The sequence below is a fragment of the Scyliorhinus torazame genome, chromosome 21, assembly GCF_047496885.1.
Source record: "Scyliorhinus torazame isolate Kashiwa2021f chromosome 21, sScyTor2.1, whole genome shotgun sequence".
Classification (NCBI taxonomy): domain Eukaryota; kingdom Metazoa; phylum Chordata; class Chondrichthyes; order Carcharhiniformes; family Scyliorhinidae; genus Scyliorhinus; species Scyliorhinus torazame.
The window spans coordinates 131,808,271-131,833,229 of NC_092727.1; the positions used below are offsets into that span (position 1 = coordinate 131,808,271).

At 45.0% G+C, this 24,959-nt stretch overlaps 1 protein-coding gene across 4 annotated transcripts in view; it reads left to right on the forward strand.

Moving 5' to 3' along the window:
* The window catches only part of LOC140398688 (growth factor receptor-bound protein 7-like), a 274,640-nt gene that overhangs the window by 217,413 nt on the left and 32,268 nt on the right, over positions 1-24,959 (forward strand). For all 4 annotated transcript variants that reach the window (XM_072487677.1, XM_072487678.1, XM_072487680.1 and 1 more), the window contains 3 exons: positions 1,109-1,189; positions 7,165-7,281; positions 24,453-24,513. In XM_072487677.1, coding sequence (XP_072343778.1) covers positions 1,109-1,189; positions 7,165-7,281; positions 24,453-24,513 — 259 coding nt within the window. The remainder of the gene's footprint in view (positions 1-1,108; positions 1,190-7,164; positions 7,282-24,452; positions 24,514-24,959) is intronic.

Below are 24,959 nucleotides of genomic sequence, written 5' to 3' on the forward strand. Positions count from 1 at the left end.
GTACCTTCCGTCCTGGCACCGACAACAGACCATGAGGCGGTTCTTCGGGACATGCAACTGCAGCGTGATCGCCAGAAAGGTCGGTACGACACACGAGCGACGGACCTGCCCCCCCTGTCCTCCGGAGACAAAGTACGCGTCCATCAACCGTATGGTGGCTGGTCAGCACCGGCCGAAGTCCTCCGACAAGTGGCTCCCCGCTCGTTCCTGGTTCGCATGCCGGATGGTTCCGTGCGTCGCCGCAATCGGCGCGCCCTTCGCCGACTTCCACGTTCACAGCCACACAACACGCCAGATCCTCAACAGGCTTCCGAGGATGACTTTGTGGAGCTGCCGCACATCACGCCCTTTCCATCGCCACCCATGGCCATGCCTGCACAGCAGCCGGTGGTTCTTGATCCACCCTTAAGGCGGTCAACCCGAATTCGTCGCAAACCCATTAGAATGGACTTATAATACAGTTCATATGTTTAATAAGTTGGACAATTTTACATGATAACCTGTTGTTGTTTATCGTTCCAGATGTCGTCTGACTGGACAACTGTTCAAAATTTTTTTTCTTCTTCTCTCGTTCGCATTTCTGTTATGTTATGGTACAACTGGATTCATGTGACGCACTCGACATCGCCCCATGTACATAGTTCCGTCATAGACACATGCTGCACACGACACACACACACTCTTAGATGCACTCACGTCACGATCATATTTATTACCACGTAGGCACATATCTTTGTAAAAAGGGGGGATGTCATGATATTCAAACACACACATCATGATGGACACACTAACAGGCAAATCAGAGTACACAACACCACAACCAATCACAGACAAGAACACCAACCACATAAAAAGCACGAGCACGACACCTGGAGGTCAGTAGGTCTGGGGAGAAGGAAGCATGAAAGAGCTGTTGAAACACCACAAGCAGGGAGCCCCCCACGTGCAGAGTGCAAAGACCAAGTTGTAAATAGTGAGTTTAAATAAACAAGTGTTGTACCATATGCAACTGTGTTGGCTCTTCTGTGTGTTAGAACACCCAACACCACAGTCGCATCACTATCCTTGCTGGGATTCTCGGTGGTAACAATGTTAATTTCTTCCCCAGCTGGGTGAGCAACTCTGCCTCAACTATCAGATAGCAGAACAGAAGAAGAAACAGCAATCCTGGATCCAGCCATCCTTTGTGGTCAGTCTTCACCTACAACCCCCTCTCTCCCTTTCCCCCTCTCCCCCTCTCCACCCTTTTCCCCACTCCCCCCTCGTCTACCCTCTCCTCCCTCTACCCAGGTACCCCTACTACCCTGGACACACATCAGTGATTCCATCCAGCCCCTGTACCTCAGACACAGCCCCTAACCCCAGACACAGCCCCTAAACCCCAGACAGAGCCCCTAACCCCAGACAGAGCCCCGAACCCCAGACACAGCCCCTAAACCCCAGACAGAGCCCCTAACCCCAGACACAGACCCTAAACCCCAGACACAGCCCCTAAACCCCAGACAGAGCCCCTAACCCCAGACACAGTCCCTAAACCCCAGACACAGTCCCTAAACCCCAGACACAGCCCCTAAACCCCAGACACAGCCCCTGTACCCCAGACAAAGCCCCTAACCTCAGACACAGCCCCTAAACCCCAGACACAGCCCCTAACCCCAGACACATCCCCTAACCCCAGACACATCCCCTAACCCCAGACACATCCCCTAACCCCAGACACATCCCCTAACCCCAGACACAGCCTCTGTACCTCAGACACAGCCCCTGTACCTCAGACAGAGCCCCTGTACCTCAGACACAGCCCCTGTACCCCAGACACAGCCCCTGTACCCCAGACACAGCCCCTAACCCGACACATCCCCTAACCCCAGACACAGCCCCTAACCCCAGACACAGCCCCTAACCCCAGACACATCCCCTAACCCCAGACACATCCCCTAACCCCAGACACATCCCCTAACCCCAGACACATCCCCTAACCCCAGACACAGCCCCTGTACCTCAGACACAGCCCCTGTACCTCAGACACAGCCCCTGTACCCCAGACACAGCCCCTGTACCCCAGACACAGCCCCTAACCCGACACATCCCCTAACCCCAGACACAGCCCCTAACCCCAGACAGAGCCCCTAAACCCCAGACACAGCCCCTAACCCCAGACACATCCCGTAACCCCAGACACATCCCCTAACCCCAGACACAGCCCCTGTACCTCAGATACAGCCCCTAACCCCAGACACAGCCCCTAAACCCCAGACACAGCCCCTAAACCCCAGACACATCCCCTAACCCCAGACACATCCCCTAACCCCAGACACATCCCCTAACCCCAGACACAGCCCCTGTACCTCAGACACAGCCCCTATCCCCAGACACAGCCCGTAACCCCAGACACAGCCCGTAACCCCAGACACAGCCCGTAACCCCAGACACAGCCCGTAACCGCAGACACAGCCCGTAACCCCAGACACAGCCCGTAACCCCAGACACAGCCCGTAACCCCAGACACAGCCCCTAACCCCAGACACAGCCCCTAACCCCAGACACAGCCCCTAAACCCCAGACACAGCCCCTAAACCCCAGACACAGCCCCTAAACCCCAGACACAGCCCCTAAACCCCAGACACAGCCCCTAAACCCCAGACACAGCCCCTAACCCCAGACACAGCCCCTAACCCCAGACACAGCCCCTAAACCCCAGACACAGCCCCTAAACCCCAGACACAGCCCCTAAACCCCAGACACAGCCCCTAAACCCCAGACACAGCCCCTAAACTCCAGACACAGCCCCTAAACCCCAGACACAGCCCCTAAACCCCAGACACAGCCCCTAACCCCAGAAACAGCCCCTAACCCCAGAAACAGCCCCTAACCCCAGACACAGCCCCTAACCCCAGACACAGCCCCTAACCCCAGACACAGCCCCTAACCCCAGACACAGCCCCTAACCTCAGACACAGCCCCTAACCCCAGACACAGCCCCTAACCCCAGGCACAGCCCCTAAACCCCAGGCACAGCCCCTAAACCCCAGGCACAGCCCCTAAACCCCGGACACAGCCCCTAAACCCCGGACACAGCCCCTAAACCCCTGGCACAGCCCCTAACCCCAGACACAGCCCCTAACCCCAGACACAGCCCCTAACCCCAGACACAGCCCCTAACCCCAGACACAGCCCCTAACACCAGACACAGCCCCTAACACCAGACACAGCCCCTAACCCCAGACACAGCCCCTAACCCCAGACACAGCCCCTAACCCCAGACACAGCCCCTAACCCCAGACACAGCCCCTAAACCCCAGACACAGCCCCTAAACCCCAGACACAGCCCCTAAACCCCAGACACAGCCCCTAAACTCCAGACACAGCCCCTAACCCCAGACACAGCCCCTAACCCCAGACACAGCCCCTAACCCCAGACACAGCCCCTAACCCCAGACACAGCCCCTAACCCCAGACACAGCCCCTAACCCCAGACACAGCCCCTAACCCCAGACACAGCCCCTAACCCCAGACACAGCCTCTAACCCCAGACACAGCCCCTAAACCCCAGACACAGCCCCTAAACCCCAGACACAGCCCCAACCCCAGACACAGCCCCTAACCCCAGACACAGCCCCTAACCCCAGACACAGCCCCTAACCCCAGACACAGCCCCTAACCTCAGACACAGCCCCTAACCCCAGACACAGCCCCTAACCCCAGGCACAGCCCCTAAACCCCAGGCACAGCCCCTAAACCCCAGGCACAGCCCCTAAACCCCGGACACAGCCCCTAAACCCCGGACACAGCCCCTAAACCCCTGGCACAGCCCCTAACCCCAGACACAGCCCCTAACCCCAGACACAGCCCCTAACCCCAGACACAGCCCCTAACCCCAGACACAGCCCCTAACACCAGACACAGCCCCTAACACCAGACACAGCCCCTAACCCCAGACACAGCCCCTAACCCCAGACACAGCCCCTAACCCCAGACACAGCCCCTAACCCCAGACACAGCCCCTAAACCCCAGACACAGCCCCTAAACCCCAGACACAGCCCCTAAACCCCAGACACAGCCCCTAAACTCCAGACACAGCCCCTAACCCCAGACACAGCCCCTAACCCCAGACACAGCCCCTAACCCCAGACACAGCCCCTAACCCCAGACACAGCCCCTAACCCCAGACACAGCTCCTAACCCCAGACACAGCCCCTAACCCCAGACACAGCCCCTAACCCCAGACACAGCCTCTAACCCCAGACACAGCCCCTAAACCCCAGACACAGCCCCTAAACCCCAGACACAGCCCCAACCCCAGACACAGCCCCTAACCCCAGACACAGCCCCTAACCCCAGACACAGCCCCTAACCCCAGACACAGCCCCTAAACCCCAGACACAGCCCCTAAACCCCAGACACAGCCCCTAAACCCCAGACACAGCCCCTAAACCCCAGACACAGCCCCTAAACCCCAGACACAGCCCCTAAACCCCAGACACAGCCCCTAAACCCCAGACACAGCCCCTAAACCCCAGACACAGCCCCTAAACTCCAGACACAGCCCCTAAACTCCAGACACAGCCCCTAAACCCCAGACACAGCCCCTAACCCCAGACACAGCCCCTAACCCCAGACACAGCCCCTAACCTCAGACACAGCCCCTAACCCCAGACACAGCCCCTAACCCCAGACACAGCCCCTAACCCCAGACACAGCCCCTAACCCCAGACACAGCCCCTAACCCCAGACACAGCCCCTAACCCCAGACACAGCCCCTAAACCCCAGACACAGCCCCTAACCCCAGACACAGCCCCTAACCCCAGACACAGCCCCTAACCCCAGACACAGCCCCTAACCCCAGACACAGCCCCTAACCCCAGACACAGCCCCTAACCCCAGACACAGCCCCTAACCCCAGACACAGCCCCTAACCCCAGACACAGCCCCTAACCCCAGACACAGCCCCTAACCCCAGACACAGCCCCTAACCCCAGACACAGCCCCTAACCCCAGACACAGCCCCTAACCCCAGACACAGCCCCTAAACCCCAGACACAGCCCCTAAACCCCAGACACAGCCCCTAAACCCCAGACACAGCCCCTAAACCCCAGACACAGCCCCTAAACCCCAGACACAGCCCCTAAACCCCGGACACAGCCCCTAAACCCCAGACACAGCCCCTAAACCCCAGACCCAGACCCTAACCCCAAGACACAACCCCTAAACCACAGACACGGCCCCTAAACCCCAGGCACAGCCCCTAACCCCCAGACAAAACCCCTATACCCCAGACACAACCCCTATACCCCAGACACAGCCCCTAAACCCCAGGCACAGCCCCTAAACCCCAGACACAGCCCCTAACCCCAGACACAGCCCCTAACCCCAGACACAGCCCCTAACCCCAGACACAGCCCCTAACCCCAGACACAGCCCCTAACCCCAGACACAGCCCCTAACCCCAGACACAGCCCCTAACCCCAGACACAGCCCCTAACCCCAGACACAGCCCCTAACCCCAGACACAGCCCCTAACCCCAGACACAGCCCCTAAACCCCAGACACAGCCCCTAAACCCCAGACACAGCCCCTAAACCCCAGACACAGCCCCTAAACCCCAGACACAGCCCCTAAACCCCAGACACAGCCCCTAAACCCCGGACACAGCCCCTAAACCCCAGACACAGCCCCTAAACCCCAGACCCAGACCCTAACCCCAAGACACAACCCCTAAACCACAGACACGGCCCCTAAACCCCAGGCACAGCCCCTAACCCCCAGACAAAACCCCTATACCCCAGACACAACCCCTATACCCCAGACACAGCCCCTAAACCCCAGGCACAGCCCCTAACCCCCAGACAAAACCCCTAACCCCCAGACAAAACCCCTAAACCCCAGACACAGCCCCTAAACCCCAGACACAGCCCCTAAACCCCAGACCCAAACCCTAAACCCCAGACACAACCCCGAAACCCCAGACACGGCCCCTAAACCCCAGACACAGCCATTAAACTCCAGACACAGCCCCTAAACCCAAGACACAGCCCCTAAACCCCAGACACAGCCCCTAAACCCTGCCCGCATTCCCTGACCTTCGCCCGCAGTCCCTGATCCCTGCCCACAGTGCTTGAACCCCGGACACATCCGATGCAGCTGTCAACACACAACCTGATTATTTAATAATTTCCAGAATCATTTGATTATTGAAAAACCGTTTTCTGTTTTTATGCTTTCTCAGTTTCACTTCTGACAGTTGTGTGAATTTGGCGGAACATCACGTTTTACATTTATTACATTTCAGAAATGACGGGTAATTTAAAATCTCTCTGATCTCAGCAATTTCTCAGCAGCAGAAATCCTCCATTTCACTCCAGTAAGCAAACTGCGGCAGTGGCTCAGTGATGGGACCTGAGGCTGAGACACACAGACTGGCTGAAATCTCTCACTGGAGCTGAGCTATAGCGGGGTTCTGGGACGTGGGTCGAGCGTCTGTTATTATGGGGGGTGGATGTGGGGGCGGGGGTGGTGAGGGGAATGGTGGTATCAATGAACTGGTCGAGGGAGCAGAAACCAATCACTGTCTCAACACCCATCACTGCTCAGTGTGTGTGTGTGTGAGGGAGTCACGAGGAATGGGGGCTGGGATGTTGGAGGAGGACAGAAGTGGGTTCTCTGTGATGCTCCTATTGTTGAATAGCCTGTCAATTCACTCTGAGAGACAGTCTTGGGCCAAAGCACCGAACATTAAACTTCAACTCAAAGTAAAATTGGATAGGGCTAAATATGATTGGGGTCAAAGGGGGCTGGGGCAAACCAGGGAGTAAACTGGGAAATGATAAAGAAGTTGAGTGTAGATCAGATGGAGATAAATCTGGTGCAAGTTAAATTGCGCAGGGATTGAATCAGGCGGGGTCAAATTGAACGGGGGTTAGATTGGACAGGAGGTTAAATCGGGACAGGGTAAATAAGCATTCAGTCAAACAGTGGATAAATTGGGGGTAAGTTAGAGGGGGGGAAATGTGGGGAAATAGTACACTCACTATCTTGTTATCCTGTCCTGTGTGTTCAGACATGAGGGTGACAGTCGGGATGGTTTGGACTGAGCTGAGAGTGAATGCTGTCACTGAACACCTGATTGACAATGTTCCCATTTCCCTTTCACCTTGGTCACAGAGAAATGTCCCGGAGAATTGCCTGGTTCCCATGGATTTCTCCGGATGCACGGGCAGAGTGATCGAGAATGCGAAGGAAGCGTCGCTGGTCGCTGAGGAAGAGGCTCATGCTTGGAGGGTACGGATCCCAGTGCCCGGGCCTGTGAGCGCTGCTCCTGTTTGGCAGATATTTGGGATGGGGGGAGAATGGTGCAGGAGGCGAGTGGATCCTGCGTTATCCAAGTGATCCTCTCTGTAACCGCGTGTTCCTCATCATTCCCCACACCCTGAAAATGCTTTCCAATTATTATTGATCTTTGTGAAATTTGCCGTTGAATCTGATTTCACTGTCCTTCCAGACGGCACAACGCAGATCACAACAACTGGCTGAGTAAAACATATTTCCCTCAGTTCCTCTCAGTTCTTTTACCGATGATCTTAAATCTGAATCCTCTGCTGGCCAACCCTTCAGCCACTAGAAACCATGGGCGCAGTTTGATGGACACGATTCCCGTTCTGGGCAGCAGGGTGTTTCCTGGCGCTTGCAAAGCCGGGAACGACCCACTATTGAACGGAACTCTGCTTCATTTCTCGGCCTGAGCGGGTAACGCTCTGCTGAGGCCGCGCTTGGCCTCATTTCCTGCACCAATGACCCCAGCTCGCCATTTAAAAATGGTGCCCCGATCTCTGGACCCCCAACGCCCCAACTTACCAATTAGGGGGTCCTCGAACCCCCTGCACCCTCTTCTGCAGGGCTGGGCACCCCTGGTCCTGCCCACTGTCAGCCAGGTACCCGACAGTGCCACCCTGCCAGTGCCACTTGGACACCCTGGCATTGCCACAGTGCCCACGTGGCATTAAGAATGCCAGGGTACCACCCTGCCCAGAGCACAGGGCAGGGTAACACCCAGGGCCCCCTGATCCCCCAAGTGCCAGTACACCTGGTTCACGTTTGTGGAGACCAGTGTCAAAGGGCACCTGCTCAGGGTCTCCGAGGCGAGGCCATTATCCGAGGGTAACTCCGAGCCTAACTGCTCACCTGAATGTTCAAATATGAACCACGCCCATTGAGGGCGAGATGTAGATTATGATGACCCACGGGATCTCATTAGATCTCGTGAGGCGTAACGAGTGTTTTACAAGATTTACTGGCCTTGTCACGTCCAGAGTCTGGCGATACGAGACCGTTAGATTGCGCCCCATTTCTCCATATTTACTCTATCAAAGCTATTCATGATTTTGATAGCTCTATTAAGCCTCTTCTTAACCTTCTTCACTCAAAGGAGAACAAGGCTGGTTTCTGCAATCTCATCGCTGCTACCACTACAGTAAATCTCTCCAGAGCACTAACATCCTGCTTAAAGTGTGCTGCTCAGAACTGGACAAGGTACCCCAGGCCGGTGCTCTGTGTCTCTGTTTATAAAGCCATGGATCCCCTCTGCTTTTTAACAGGCTTTTCAACCTGTCACCATCAATGATTTGTGTACTAAGCCCCCCCCCCCCGTCTCTCTGTGCCTGCATCCCCTGTAACATCGTCTATTTCACCAACAGACAAGTATTCTCAGCAACTTGCATTTATAAAGCACCTGTAATGTAGTTAAATGTCATAAACCGCTTTCAGGAGCGATTATCAAAATAAATTGACGGTGAAGGACTTAAAGAGATATTAGCACAGGTGATCAAAACGCAGTCAAAGAGGTGGATTTTTTAGAAGCAGTCTGTGTCCATAGCAAGATCTGGGACAACATTCAGGATTGATCTGATAATTGGCAAGTAACATTGCACCACACAAGTGTGAGGTGAGAGGGAATCTAACCATCTCCCCTCGATGCACACTGGCATTTCCATTGCTGAATCCCTTACTATTAACATCCTGGGGGTTACCATTAAGCAGAAACTGAACTGAACCAGCCACATAAATACTGTGGCTACACTGAGGCTTCGGAATCCTGCAGCGATTCCCAAAGCCTGTGCACCATCAACAAGGCACAGGTCAGGAGTGTGATGGAAGACTCCCCACTTGCCTGGATGAGAGCAGCTCCAACAACACTCGAGAAGCTCATCACCATCCAGGACAAAGCAGCCCCGCTTGATTGCTCCTCCTTCCACAAACATTCAAACCCTCCCCCACCGACGCACAGTGGCAGCCGTGTGTACCGTCTACAAGATGCACTGCAGCAACTCACCAAGGTTCCTTAGAAAGCACCTTCCAAACCCACGACCACTACCATCTAGGAGGACAAGAGCAGCAGATACCTGGGAACCCCACCACCTGGAGGTTCCCCTCCGAGTCACTCACCATCCTGACTTGGAAATATATCGCCGTTCCTTCACTGTCGCTGGGGCAAATTGCTGGAACTCACTCTCTAACAGCACTATGGGTGTACCTACACCACATGGACTGCAGCGGTTCAAGAAGGACTGCAAGTGGTCAAAAACTTGTCAGGATCAATTAGGGTTGGGGCAATAAATACTGGCCCAGCCAGTGACTACCCAGAGTAATATATATTTTTTAAATTAAGCAGTGTTTTAACAGACAAGAGAGGGGTGGATTGCAGACGGCACGGTGGTGCAGTGGTTAGCACTGATGCCTCACGGCAACGAGGACCCGGGTTTGATCCCGGCCCCGGGTCACTGTCCGTGTGGAGTTTGCACATTCACCCCATGTCTACGTGGGTCTCACCCCAACAACCCAAAGATGTGCAGGTTAGGTGGATTGGCCACGCTAAATTGCCCCTTAAGTGAAAAAATTAACAAAAGAGAGAGAGGTAGATTTAGGGATAAAATGACAGACTTGTGTCCCAGACAACTGAAGACACAGTGCCATGTTTGGAGGGATGAAAATTGGGAATGTGCAGCTGGCCAGAAATGGAGAAGTGGGAGATCGCAGGGGGTTGGATGAAGGATGAAGGGTGATTGAAGAGGATAGCGTGGTCATTCATGTCGAAGACTGCAGGGAAGTCAAGTAGAATGGAGAACTCGCCGCAGTTACAGAGGATGTCGTTTGTGACTTTGATTCATGCTGTTTTATCTCACCAGCTGGCACTCATGTATTCAGTGTGTGTGAAAGCAACCTCTCAGCTGATCAGCTGACTGGGGAAAGGCAGGCACGATATACATGAGCATCAGGAGTGGGATTGAATTTGCTGTAATGCCTGTAGCTTAGTGTCTGGGCCCCTACAGGAAATGCAATCACTAATGTATACAGGCATGACTCAGTGGGCACACACCTACAGTCCTCTCCTGATTACTTAGGCGTTGAACCCCTTCAGGTTATTACCAAACCTAGCAGGAACTGAACGTGAGACTATCAGTATTAAGCTGCATCAACACAGTGTTACACTGCATAAATACAGTGTTACACTGCAGCAATAGAGTTATGCTGAATCAATACAGAGTTACACTGCATCAATAACGAGTTATGCTGCATCAATACAGTTCCACTGCATCAATACAGAGTTATGCTGCACCAATACAGAGTTACACTGCACCAATACAGTGTTACACTGCATCTATACACAGTTATGCTGCATCAATACAGAGTTACACTGCATCAATACAGTGTTACACTGCATCAATACACAGTTATGCTGCATCAATACAGAGTTATGCTGCATCAATACAGTGTTACACTGCATCAGTACAGAGTTACATAGCATCAATACACAGTTACACAGCAGCAATACAGTGTTACACTGCATCAATACAGAGTTACACTGCATCAGTACAGAGTTATGCTGCATCAATACATAGTTACACTGTATCAATACAGAGTTACACCACATCAATACAGAGTTACACTGCATCAATACAGAGTTACACTGCATCAATACAGAGTTACACTGTATCAATACAGAGTTACACTGCATCAATACAGAGTTATGCTGCATCAATACACAGTTACACTGTATCAATACAGAGTTACACTGCATCAATACAGAGTTACACAGCATCAATACAGAATTACACAGCATCAATACAGTTATGCTGCATCAATACAGAGTTACACTGCATCAATACAGTGTTACACTGCATCAATACACAGTTATGCTGCATCAATACAGCGTTACACTGCATCAATACAGAGTTACGCTGCATCAATACACAGTTCCACTGCATCAATACAGTGTTACACTGCATCAATACAGAGTTATGCTGCATCAATACAGAGTTACACAGCATCAATACAGAATTACACTGCATCAATACACAGTTATGCTGCATCAATACACAGTTACACTGTATCAATACAGAGTTACACCACATCAATACAGAGTTACACTATCAATACAGAGTTACACTGCATCAATACAGAGTTATGCTGCATCAATACACAGTTACACTGTATCAATACAGAGTTACACTGCATCAATACAGAGTTACACAGCATCAATACAGAATTACACAGCATCAATAGAGTGTTACACTGCATCAATACAGAATTACACAGCATCAATACAGTGTTACACTGCATCAATACACAGTTACACTGCATCAATACAGAGTTACACTGCATCAATACAGAGTTACACAGCATCAATACAGAATTACACTGCATCAATACAGAGTAATGCTGCATCAATACAGAGTTACACTGCATCAATACAGAGTTACACCACATCAATACAGAGTTACACTGCATCAATGCAGTTACACCACATCAATACAGAGTTACACTGCATCAATACACAGTTACACTGCATCAATACAGAGTTACACTGCATCAATACACAGTTACACTGCATCAATACACAGTTACACTGCATCAATACACAGTTACACTGCATCAATACACAGTTACACTGCATCAATACACAGTTACACTGCATCAATACAGAGTTACACTGCATCAATACAGAGTTACACTGCATCAATACACAGTTACACTGCATCAATAGAGAGTTACACTGCATCAATACACAGTTACACTGCATCAATACACAGTTACGCTGCATCAATACAGAGTTACACTGCATCAATACACAGTTACACTGCATCAATACAGAGTTACACTGCATCAATACACAGTTACACTGCATCAATACAGTGTTAAGCTGCATCAATACAGAGTTACACTGCATCAATACAGTGTTACACTGAATCAATACAGTGTTACACTGAATCAATACAGAGTTACACTGCATCAATACAGTGTTACACTGAATCAATACAGAGTTACACTGCATCAATACAGTGTTACACTGCATCAGTACACAGTTACACTGCATCAATACACAGTTACACTGCATCAATACACAGTTACACTGCATCAATACAGAGTTACACTGCATCAATACAGAGTTACACTGCATCAATACAGTGTTACACTTCATCAGTACACAGTTACACAACATCAATACTGAGTTACACTGCATCAGTACAGAGTTACACTTCATAAATACAGAGTTACACTGAATCAATACAGAGTTACACAGCATCAATACAGAGTTACACTGCATCAATACAGAGTTACACAGCATCAATACAGAATTACACTGCATCAATACAGAGTAATGCTGCATCAATACAGAGTTACACTGCATCAATACAGAGTTACACCACATCAATACAGAGTTACACTGCATCAATACAGTGTTAAGCTGCATCAATACAGAGTTACACTGAATCAATACAGTGTTACACTGAATCAATACAGAGTTACACTGCATCAATACAGTGTTACACTGAATCAATACAGTGTTACACTAAATCAATACAGAGTTACACTGCATCAATACAGTGTTACACTGAATCAATACAGAGTTACACTGCATCAATACAGTGTTACACTGCATCAGTACACAGTTACACAGCATCAATACAGAGTTACACTGCATCAATACAGAGTTACACTGAATCAATACAGAGTTACGCAGCATCAATACAGAGTTACACTGCATCAATACAGAGTTACACTGCATCAATACAGTGTTACACTGAATCAATACAGAGTTACACTGCATCAATACAGTGTAACACTTCATCAGTACACAGTTACACAGCATCAATACTGAGTTACACTGCATCAGTACAGAGTTACACTGCATCAATACAGAATTACACTGAATCAATACAGAGTTACACAGCATCAATACAGTGTTACACTGCATCAATACAGTGTTACACTGCATCGATACAGAGTTACACTGCATCAATACAGAGTTACACAGCATCAATACAGTGTTATACAGAATCAATAAAGAGTTACACTGCATCAATACAGAGTTACACTGCATCAGTACAGTGTTACACTGCATCAATACAGAGTTACACTGCATCAATACAGAGTTACACTGCATCAATACAGAGTTACACAGCATCAATACAGAATTACACTGCATCAATACAGAGTTACATTGCATCAATACAGAGTTACACCACATCAATACAGAGTAACACTGCATCAATACAGAGTAATGCTGCATCAATACAGAGTTACACTGCATCAATACAGAGTAATGCTGCATCAATACAGAGTTACACTGCATCAATACAGAGTTACACTTCATCAATACAGAGTTACACTGCATCAATGCAGTTACACCACATCAATACAGAGTTACACTGCATCAATACACAGTTACACTGCATCAATACAGAGTTACACTGCATCAATACAGAGTTACACTGCATCAATACAGAGTTACACTGCATCAATACACAGTTACACTGCATCAATACACAGTTACACTGCATCAATACACAGTTACACTGCATCAATACACAGTTACACTGCATCAATACAGAGTTACACTGCATCAATACAGAGTTACACTGCATCAATACACAGTTACACTGCATCAATAGAGAGTTACACTGCATCAATACACAGTTACACTGCATCAATACAGTTACGCTGCATCAATACAGAGTTACACTGCATCAATACACAGTTACACTGCATCAGTACAGAGTTACGCTGCATCAATACACAGTTACACTGCATCAATACAGTGTTAAGCTGCATCAATACAGAGTTACACTGCATCAATACAGTGTTACACTGAATCAATACAGTGTTACACTGAATCAATACAGAGTTACACTGCATCAATACAGTGTTACACTGAATCAATACAGAGTTACACTGCATCAATACAGTGTTACACTGCATCAGTACACAGTTACACTGCATCAATACACAGTTACACTGCATCAATACAGTGTTAAGCTGCATCAATACAGAGTTACACTGCATCAATACAGTGTTACACTGCATCAGTACACAGTTAAACACCATCAATACAGAGTTACACTGCATCAGTACTGAGTTACACTGCATCAATACAGAGTTACACTGAATCAATACAGAGTTACACAGCATCAATACAGAGTTACACGGCATCAATACAGAGTTACACTGCATCAATACAGTGTTACACTGAATCAATACAGAGTTACACTGCATCAATACAGCGTGACACTTCATCAGTACACAGTTACACAGCATCAATACTGAGTTACACTGCATCAATACAGTGTTAAGCTGCATCAATACAGAGTTACACTGCATCAATACAGAGTTACACTGCATCAATACACAGTTACACTGCATCAATACAGTGTTAAGCTGCATCAATACAGAGTTACACTGAATCAATACAGTGTTACACTGAATCAATACAGAGTTACACTGCATCAATACAGTGTTACACTGAATCAATACAGTGCTACACTAAATCAATACAGAGTTACACTGCATCAATACGGTGTTACACTGAATCAATACAGAGTTACACTGCATCAATACAGTGTTACACTGCATCAGTACACAGTTACACAGCATCAATACAGAGTTACACTGCATCAATACAGAGTTACACTGAATCAATACAGAGTTACACAGCATCAATACAGAGTTACACTGCATCAATACAGAGTTACACTGCATCAATACTGTGTTACACTGAATCAATACAGAGTTACACTGCATCAATACAGTGTAACACTTCATCAGTACACAGTTACACAGCATCAATACTGAGTTACACTGCATCAGTACAGAGTTACACTGCATCAATACAGAGTTACACTGAATCAATACAGAGTTACACAGCATCAATACAGAGTTACACTGCATCAATACAGTGTTACACTGCATCAATACAGAGTTACACTGCATCAATACAGAGTTACACAGCATCAATACAGTGTTATACAGAATCAATACAGAGTTACACTGCATCAATACAGAGTTACACTGCATCAATACAGAGTTACACTGCATCAATACAGAGTTACACTCCATCAGTACAGTGTTACACTGCATCAATACAGAGTTACACTGCATCAATACAGAGTTACACTGCATCAATACAGAGTTACACAGCATCAATACAGAATTACACTGCATCAATACAGAGTAATGCTGCATCAATACAGAGTTACACTGCTTCAATACAGAGTTACACCACATCAATACAGAGTAACACTGCATCAATACAGAGTAATGCTGCATCAATACAGAGTTACACTGCATCAATACAGAGTTACACCACATCAATACAGAGTTACACTGCACCAATACAGTTACACCGCATCAATACAGAGTTACACTGCATCAATACAGAGTAATGCTGCATGAATACAGAGTTACACTACATTAATACAGAGTTACACCATATCAATACAGAGTTACACTGCATCAATACAGAGTTACACTGCATCAATACAGAGTTACACTGCATCAATACAGAGTTACACTGCATCAATACACAGTTACACTGCATCAATACAGAGTTACACTGCATCAATACAGAGTTACACTGCATCAATACACAGTTACACTGCATCAATACACAGTTACGCTGCATCAATACAGAGTTACACTGCATCAATACACAGTTACACTGCATCATTACAGAGTTACACTGCATCAATACACAGTTACACTGCATCAATACAGTGTTAAGCTGCATCAATACAGAGTTACACTGAATCAATACAGTGTTGCACTGAATCAATACAGAGTTATACTGCATCAATACAGTGTTACACTGAATCAATACAGTGTTACACTGAATCAATACAGAGTTACACTGCATCAATACAGTGTTACACTGAATCAATACAGAGTTACACTGCATCAATACAGTGTTACACTGCATCAGTACACAGTTACACTGCATCAATACACAGTTACACTGCATCAATACAGTGTTAAGCTGCATCAATACAGAGTTACACTGCATCAATACAGTGTTACACTGCATCAGTACACAATTACACAGCATCAATACAGAGTTACACTGCATCAGTACTGAGTTACACTGCATCAATACAGAGTTACACTGAATCAATACAGAGTTACACAGCATCAATACAGAGTTACACTGCATCAATACAGAGTTACACTGCATCAATACAGTGTTACACTGAATCAATACAGAGTTACACTGCATCAATACAGCGTTACACTTCATCAGTACACAGTTACGCTGCATCAATACAGAGTTACACTGCATCAATACACAGTTACACTGCATCAATACAGAGTTACACTGCATCAATACTGAGTTACACTGCATCAGTACAGAGTTACACTGCATCAATACAGAGTTACACTGAATCAGTACAGTGTTATACAGCATCAATACAGAGTTACACTGCATCAATACACAGTTACGCTGCATCAATACAGAGTTACACTGCATCAATACACAGTTACACTGCATCAATACAGAGTTACACTGCATCAATACACAGTTACGCTGCATCAATACAGAGTTACACTGCATCAATACACAGTTACACTGCATCAATACAGAGTTACACTGCATCAATACACAGTTACACTGCATCAATACAGTGTTAAGCTGCATCAATACAGAGTTACACTGAATCAATACAGTGTTGCACTGAATCAATACAGAGTTACACTGCATCAATACAGTGTTACACTGAATCAATACAGTATTACACTGAATCAATACAGAGTTACACTGCATCAATACAGTGTTACACTGAATCAATACAGAGTTACACTGCATCAATACAGTGTTACACTGCATCAATACACAGTTACACTGCATCAATACAGTGTTAAGCTGCATCAATACAGCGTTACACTGCATCAATACAGTGTTACACTGCATCAGTACACAGTTACACAGCATCAATACAGAGTTACACTGCATCAGTACACAGTTACACAGCATCAATACAGAGTTACACTGAATCAATACAGAGTTACACAGCATCAATACAGAGTTACACGGCATCAATACAGAGTTACACTGCATCAATACAGTGTTACACTGAATCAATACTGAGTTACACTGCATCAGTACAGAGTTACACAGCATCAATACAGAGTTACACTGCATCAATACAGTGTTATACAGCATCAATACAGAGTTACACTGCATCAATACACAGTTACGCTGCATCAATACAGAGTTACACTGCATCAAACACAGTAACACTGCATCAATACAGAGTTACACTGCATCAATACACAGTTACACTGCATCAATACAGTGTTAAGCTGCATCAATACAGAGTTACACTGAATCAATACAGTGTTGCACTGAATCAATACAGAGTTACACTGCATCAATACAGTGTTACACTGAATCAATACAGTGTTACACTGAATCAATACAGAGTTACACTGAATCAATACAGTGTTACACTGCATCAATACAGAGTTACACTGCATCAATACAGAGTTACACTGCATCAATACAGAGTTACACTGCATCAATACAGAGTTACACTGAATCAATACAGAGTTACACTGCATCAATACAATGTTACACTGCATCAGTACACAGTTACACTGCATCAATACACAGTTACACTGCATCAATACAGTGTTAAGCTGCATCAATACAGAGTTACACTGCATCAATACAGAGTTACACTGCATCAATACACAGTTACACTGCATCAATACAGTGTTAAGCTGCATCAATACAGAGTTACACTGAATCAATACAGTGTTACACTGAATCAATACAGAGTTACACTGCATCAATACAGTGTTACACTGAATCAATACAGTGTTACACTGAATCAATACAGAGTTACACTGCATCAATACAGTGTTACACTGAATCAATACAGAGTTACACTGCATCAATACAGTGTTACACTGCATCAGTACACAGTTACACAGCATCAATACAGAGTTACACAGCATCAATACAGAGTTACACTGCATCAATACAGAGTTACACTGCATCAATACAGTGTTACACTGAATCAATACAGAGTTACACTGCATCAATACAGTGTTACACTTCATCAGTACACAGTTACACAACATCAATACTGAGTTACACTGCATCAGTACAGAGTTACACTGCATCAATACAGAGTTACACTGAATCAATACAGAGTTACACAGCATCAATACAGAGTTACACTGCATCAATACAGTGTTATACAGCATCAATACAGAGTTACACTGCATCAATACAGAGTTACACTGAATCAATACAGAGTTACATTGCATCAGTACAGTGTTACACTGCATCAATACAGAGTTACACTGAATCAATACAGTGTTACACTGCATCAGTACAGTGTTACACTGCATCAATACAGAGTTACACTGCATCAGTACAGAGTTACACTGCATCAGTACAGAGTTACACTGCATCAATACAGTGTTACACTGCATCAATACAGTGTTACACTGAATCAATACAGAGTTACATTGCATCAATACAGTGTTACACTGCATCAGTACAGAGTTACACTGCATCAATACAGAGTTACATTGCATCAGTACAGTGTTACACTGCATCAATACAGAGTTACACTGAATCAATACAGTGTTACACTGCATCAGTACAGTGTTACACTGCATCAATACAGAGTTACACTGCATCAGTACAGAGTTGCACTGAATCAGTACAGAGTTACACTGCATCAATACAGTGTTACACTGCATCAGTACAGAGTTACACTGAATCAATACAGTGTTACACTGCATCAGTACAGTGTTAAGCTGCATCAATACAGAGTTACACTGAATCAATACAGAGTTACACTGCATCAGTACAGTGTTACGCTGCAAAAAATACAGTGTTACACTGTATTAACATAGTTACACTGCATCAATACAGTGTTAAGCTGCATCAATACAGAGTTACACTGAATCAATACAGTGTTGCACTGAATCAATACAGAGTTACACTGCATCAATACAGTGTTACACTGAATCAATACAGTGTTACACTGAATCAATACAGAGTTACACTGCATCAATACAGTGTTACACTGAATCAATACAGTGTTACACTGCATCAATACAGTGTTACACTGCATCAGTACACAGTTACACTGCATCAATACACAGTTACACTGCATCAATACAGTGTTAAGCTGCATCAATACAGAGTTACACTGCATCAATACACAGTTACGCTGCATCAATACAGAGTTACACTGCATCAATACACAGTTACACTGCATCAATACACAGTTACACTGCATCAATACAGAGTTACACTGCATCAATACACAGTTACACTGCATCAATACAGTGTTAAGCTGCGTCAATACAGAGTTACACTGAATCAATACAGTGTTACACTGAATCAATACAGAGTTACACTGCATCAATACAGTGTTACACTGAATCAATACAGTGTTACACTGAATCAATACAGAGTTACACTGCATCAATACAGTGTTACACTGAATCAATACAGAGTTACACTGCATCAATACAGTGTTACACTGCATCAGTACACAGTTACACTGCATCAATACACAGTTACACTGCATCAATACAGTGTTAAGCTGCATCAATACAGAGTTACACTGCATCAATACAGAGTTACACTGCATCAATACACAGTTACACTGCATCAATACAGTGTTACGCTGCATCAATACAGAGTTACACTGAATCAATACAGTGTTACACTGAATCAATACAGAGTTACACTGCATCAATACAGTGTTACACTGAATCAATACAGTGTTACACTGAATCAATACAGAGTTACACTGCATCAATACAGTGTTACACTGAATCAATACAGAGTTACACTGCATCAATACAGTGTTACACTGCATCAGTACACAGTTACACAGCATCAATACAGAGTTACACAGCATCAATACAGAGTTACACTGCATCAATACAGAGTTACACTGCATCAATACAGTGTTACACTGAATCAATACAGAGTTACACTGCATCAATACAGTGTTACACTTCATCAGTACACAGTTACACAACATCAATACTGAGTTACACTGCATCAGTACAGAGTTACACTGCATAAATACAGAGTTACACTGAATCAATACAGAGTTACACAGCATCAATACAGAGTTACACTGCATCAATACAGTGTTATACAGCATCAATACAGAGTTACACTGCATCAATACAGAGTTACACTGCATCAATACAGAGTTACACTGCATCAATACAGAGTTACACTGCATCAATACAGAGTTACACTGAATCAATACAGAGTTACATTGCATCAGTACAGTGTTACACTGCATCAATACAGAGTTACACTGAATCAATACAGTGTTACACTGCATCAGTACAGTGTTACACTGCATCAATACAGAGTTACACTGCATCAGTACAGAGTTACACTGCATCAGTACAGAGTTACACTGCATCAATACAGTGTTACACTGCATCAATACAGTGTTACACTGAATCAATACAGAGTTACATTGCATCAATACAGTGTTACACTGCATCAGTACAGAGTTACACTGCATCAATACAGAGTTACATTGCATCAGTACAGTGTTACACTGCATCAATACAGAGTTACACTGAATCAATACAGTGTTACACTGCATCAGTACAGTGTTACACTGCATCAATACAGAGTTACACTGCATCAGTACAGAGTTGCACTGAATCAGTACAGAGTTACACTGCATCAATACAGTGTTACACTGCATCAGTACAGAGTTACACTGAATCAATACAGTGTTACACTGCATCAGTACAGTGTTAAGCTGCATCAATACAGAGTTACACTGCATCAATACAGAGTTACACTGCATCAATACACAGTTACACTGCATCAATACAGTGTTAAGCTGCATCAATACAGAGTTACACTGCATCAATACAGTGTTACACTGAATCAATACAGTGTTACACTGAATCAATACAGAGTTACACTGCATCAATACAGTGTTACACTGAATCAATACAGAGTTACACTGCATCAATACAGTGTTACACTGCATCAGTACACAGTTACACTGCATCAATACACAGTTACACTGCATCAATACAGTGTTAAGCTGCATCAATACAGAGTTACACTGCATCAATACAGAGTTACACTGCATCAATACACAGTTACACTGCATCAATACAGTGTTAAGCTGCATCAATACAGAGTTACACTGAATCAATACAGTGTTACACTGAATCAATACAGAGTTACACTGCATCAATACAGTGTTACACTGAATCAATACAGTGTTACACTGAATCAATACAGAGTTACACTGCATCAATACAGTGTTACACTGAATCAATACAGAGTTACACTGCATCAATACAGTGTTACACTGCATCAGTACACAGTTACACAGCATCAATACAGAGTTACACAGCATCAATACAGAGTTACACTGCATCAATACAGAGTTACACTGCATCAATACAGTGTTACACTGAATCAATACAGAGTTACACTGCATCAATACAGTGTTACACTTCATCAGTACACAGTTACACAACATCAATACTGAGTTACACTGCATCAGTACAGAGTTACACTGCATAAATACAGAGTTACACTGAATCAATACAGAGTTACACAGCATCAATACAGAGTTACACTGCATCAATACAGTGTTATACAGCATCAATACAGAGTTACACTGCATCAATACAGAGTTACACTGCATCAATACAGAGTTACACTGCATCAATACAGAGTTACACTGCATCAATACAGAGTTACACTGAATCAATACAGAGTTACATTGCATCAGTACCGTGTTACACTGCATCAATACAGAGTTACACTGAATCAATACAGTGTTACACTGCATCAGTACAGTGTTACACTGCATCAATACAGAGTTACACTGCATCAGTACAGAGTTACACTGCATCAGTACAGAGTTACACTGCATCAATACAGTGTTACACTGCATCAATACAGTGTTACACTGAATCAATACAGAGTTACATTGCATCAATACAGTGTTACACTGCATCAGTACAGAGTTACACTGCATCAATACAGAGTTACATTGCATCAGTACAGTGTTACACTGCATCAATACAGAGTTACACTGAATCAATACAGTGTTACACTGCATCAGTACAGTGTTACACTGCATCAATACAGAGTTACACTGCATCAGTACAGAGTTGCACTGAATCAGTACAGAGTTACACTGCATCAATACAGTGTTACACTGCATCAGTACAGAGTTACACTGAATCAATACAGTGTTACACTGCATCAGTACAGTGTTAAGCTGCATCAATACAGTGTTACGCTGCAAAAAATACAGTGTTACACTGTATTAACACAGTTACACTACATCAATACAGTGTTAAGCTGCATCAATACAGAGTTACACTGAATCAATACAGTGTTACACTGAATCAATACAGAGTTACACTGCATCAGTACAGTGACACTGCATCAATACAGTGTTACGCTGTATCAATACAGAGTTACACTGAATCAGTACAGAGTTACACTGCATCAGTACAGAGTTACACTGCATCAGTACAGTTACACTGCATCAATACAATTACACTGCATCAATACAGAGTTACACTGTATCAATACAGAGTTACACTGCATCAATACAGAGTTACACTGAATCAATACAGAGTTACACTGAATCAATACAGAGTTACACTGCATCAATACAGTGTTATACAGCATCAATACAGAGTTACACTGCATCAATACAGAGTTACACTGCATCAATACAGAGTTACACTGCATCAATACAGTGTTACACTGAATCAATACAGAGTTACACTGCATCAGTACAGAGTTGCACTGAATCAGTACAGAGTTACACTGCATCAATACAGTGTTACACTGCATCAGTACAGAGTTACACTGAATCAATACAGTGTTACACTGCATCAGTACAGTGTTAAGCTGCATCAATACAGAGTTACACTGAATCAATACAGAGTTACACTGCATCAGTACAGTGTTACGCTGCAAAAAATACAGTGTTACACTGTATTAACACAGTTACACTACATCAATACAGTGTTAAGCTGCATCAATACAGAGTTACACTGAATCAATACAGTGTTACACTGAATCAATACAGAGTTACACTGCATCAGTACAGTTACACTGCATCAGTACAGTGTTACGCTGTATCAATACAGAGTTACACTGCATCAGTACAGTTACACTGTATCAATACAGAGTTACACTGCATCAATACAGAGTTACACTGAATCAATACAGAGTTACACTGAATCAATACAGAGTTACACTGCATCAATACAGAGTTACACTGCATCAATACAGAGTTACACTGCATCAATACAGTGTTACACTGAATCAATACAGAGTTACACTGCATCAGTACAGAGTTGCACTGAATCAGTACAGAGTTACACTGCATCAATACAGAGTTACACTGCATCAGTACAGAGTTACACTGCATCAATACAGTTACACTGCATCAATACAGAGTTACACTGTATCAATACAGAGTTACACTGCATCAATACAGAGTTACACTGAATCAATACAGAGTTACACTGAATCAATACAGAGTTACACTGCATCAATACAGTGTTATACAGCATCAATACAGAGTTACACTGCATCAATACAGAGTTACACTGCATCAATACAGAGTTACACTGCATCAATACAGAGTTACACTGCATCAATACAGTGTTATACAGCATCAATACAGAGTTACACTGCATCAATACAGAGTTACACTGCATCAATACAGAGTTACACTGCATCAATACAGTGTTACACTGAATCAATACACAGTTACACTGCATCAATACAGAGTTACACTGCATCAATACAGAGTTACACTGTATCTATACAGAGTTACACTGCATCAATACAGAGTTACACTGCATCAATACAGAGTTACACTGCATCAATACAGTGTTACACTGAATCAATACACAGTTACACTGCATCAATACAGTGTTACACTGCATCAATACAGAGTTACACTGCATCAATACAGAGTTACACTGTATCTGTACAGTGTTACCCTTAACTCTGCATCCATGTGAAGGAATATTCACCCCAGTTTAGGTCCAAATCAAGTTTTTATTTTACATGTCTGCGACCAAATGTATCTTTTTGCAAACTTTGTTCTTTGTTTGTGCAGATGAAGGGAGCCCAGAGACACAGCTTGCCTAGCCCCTGCCAAGGCTCAGTACTCAGTGCAGGTGAGTTGCATCAATACAGAGTTACACTGCATCGATACAGTGTTATGGAAGGAGGTATAACATTCCAGAGTGGTAAAAATAGATTGAATGAATGAGAAAACTGGCAAATAGATTTCAATGTAGAGAAGTGTGAGGTATCCTGCTCTGAACTATAGGGATAAAACAGGACTTCTTAAATGGGGAAAAGTTAGAAACAGTGAGATCCAAAGAGGCTTACATCTCGGTCCTTTACCAACTCATTGTCTGTGGAACATGTTTCGTATTTCCTCTACAAAACCCTTCATGATTTTCAACACATGTTTAAATCGTCCAAAGATGTACAGGTTGGGTGGATTGGCCACGCTAAATTGCCCTTAGTGTCCAAAATTGCCCTTAGTGTTGGGTGGGGTTACTGGGTTATGGGGATAGGGTGGAGGTGTGGGCTTTGGTAGGGTGTTCTTTCCAAG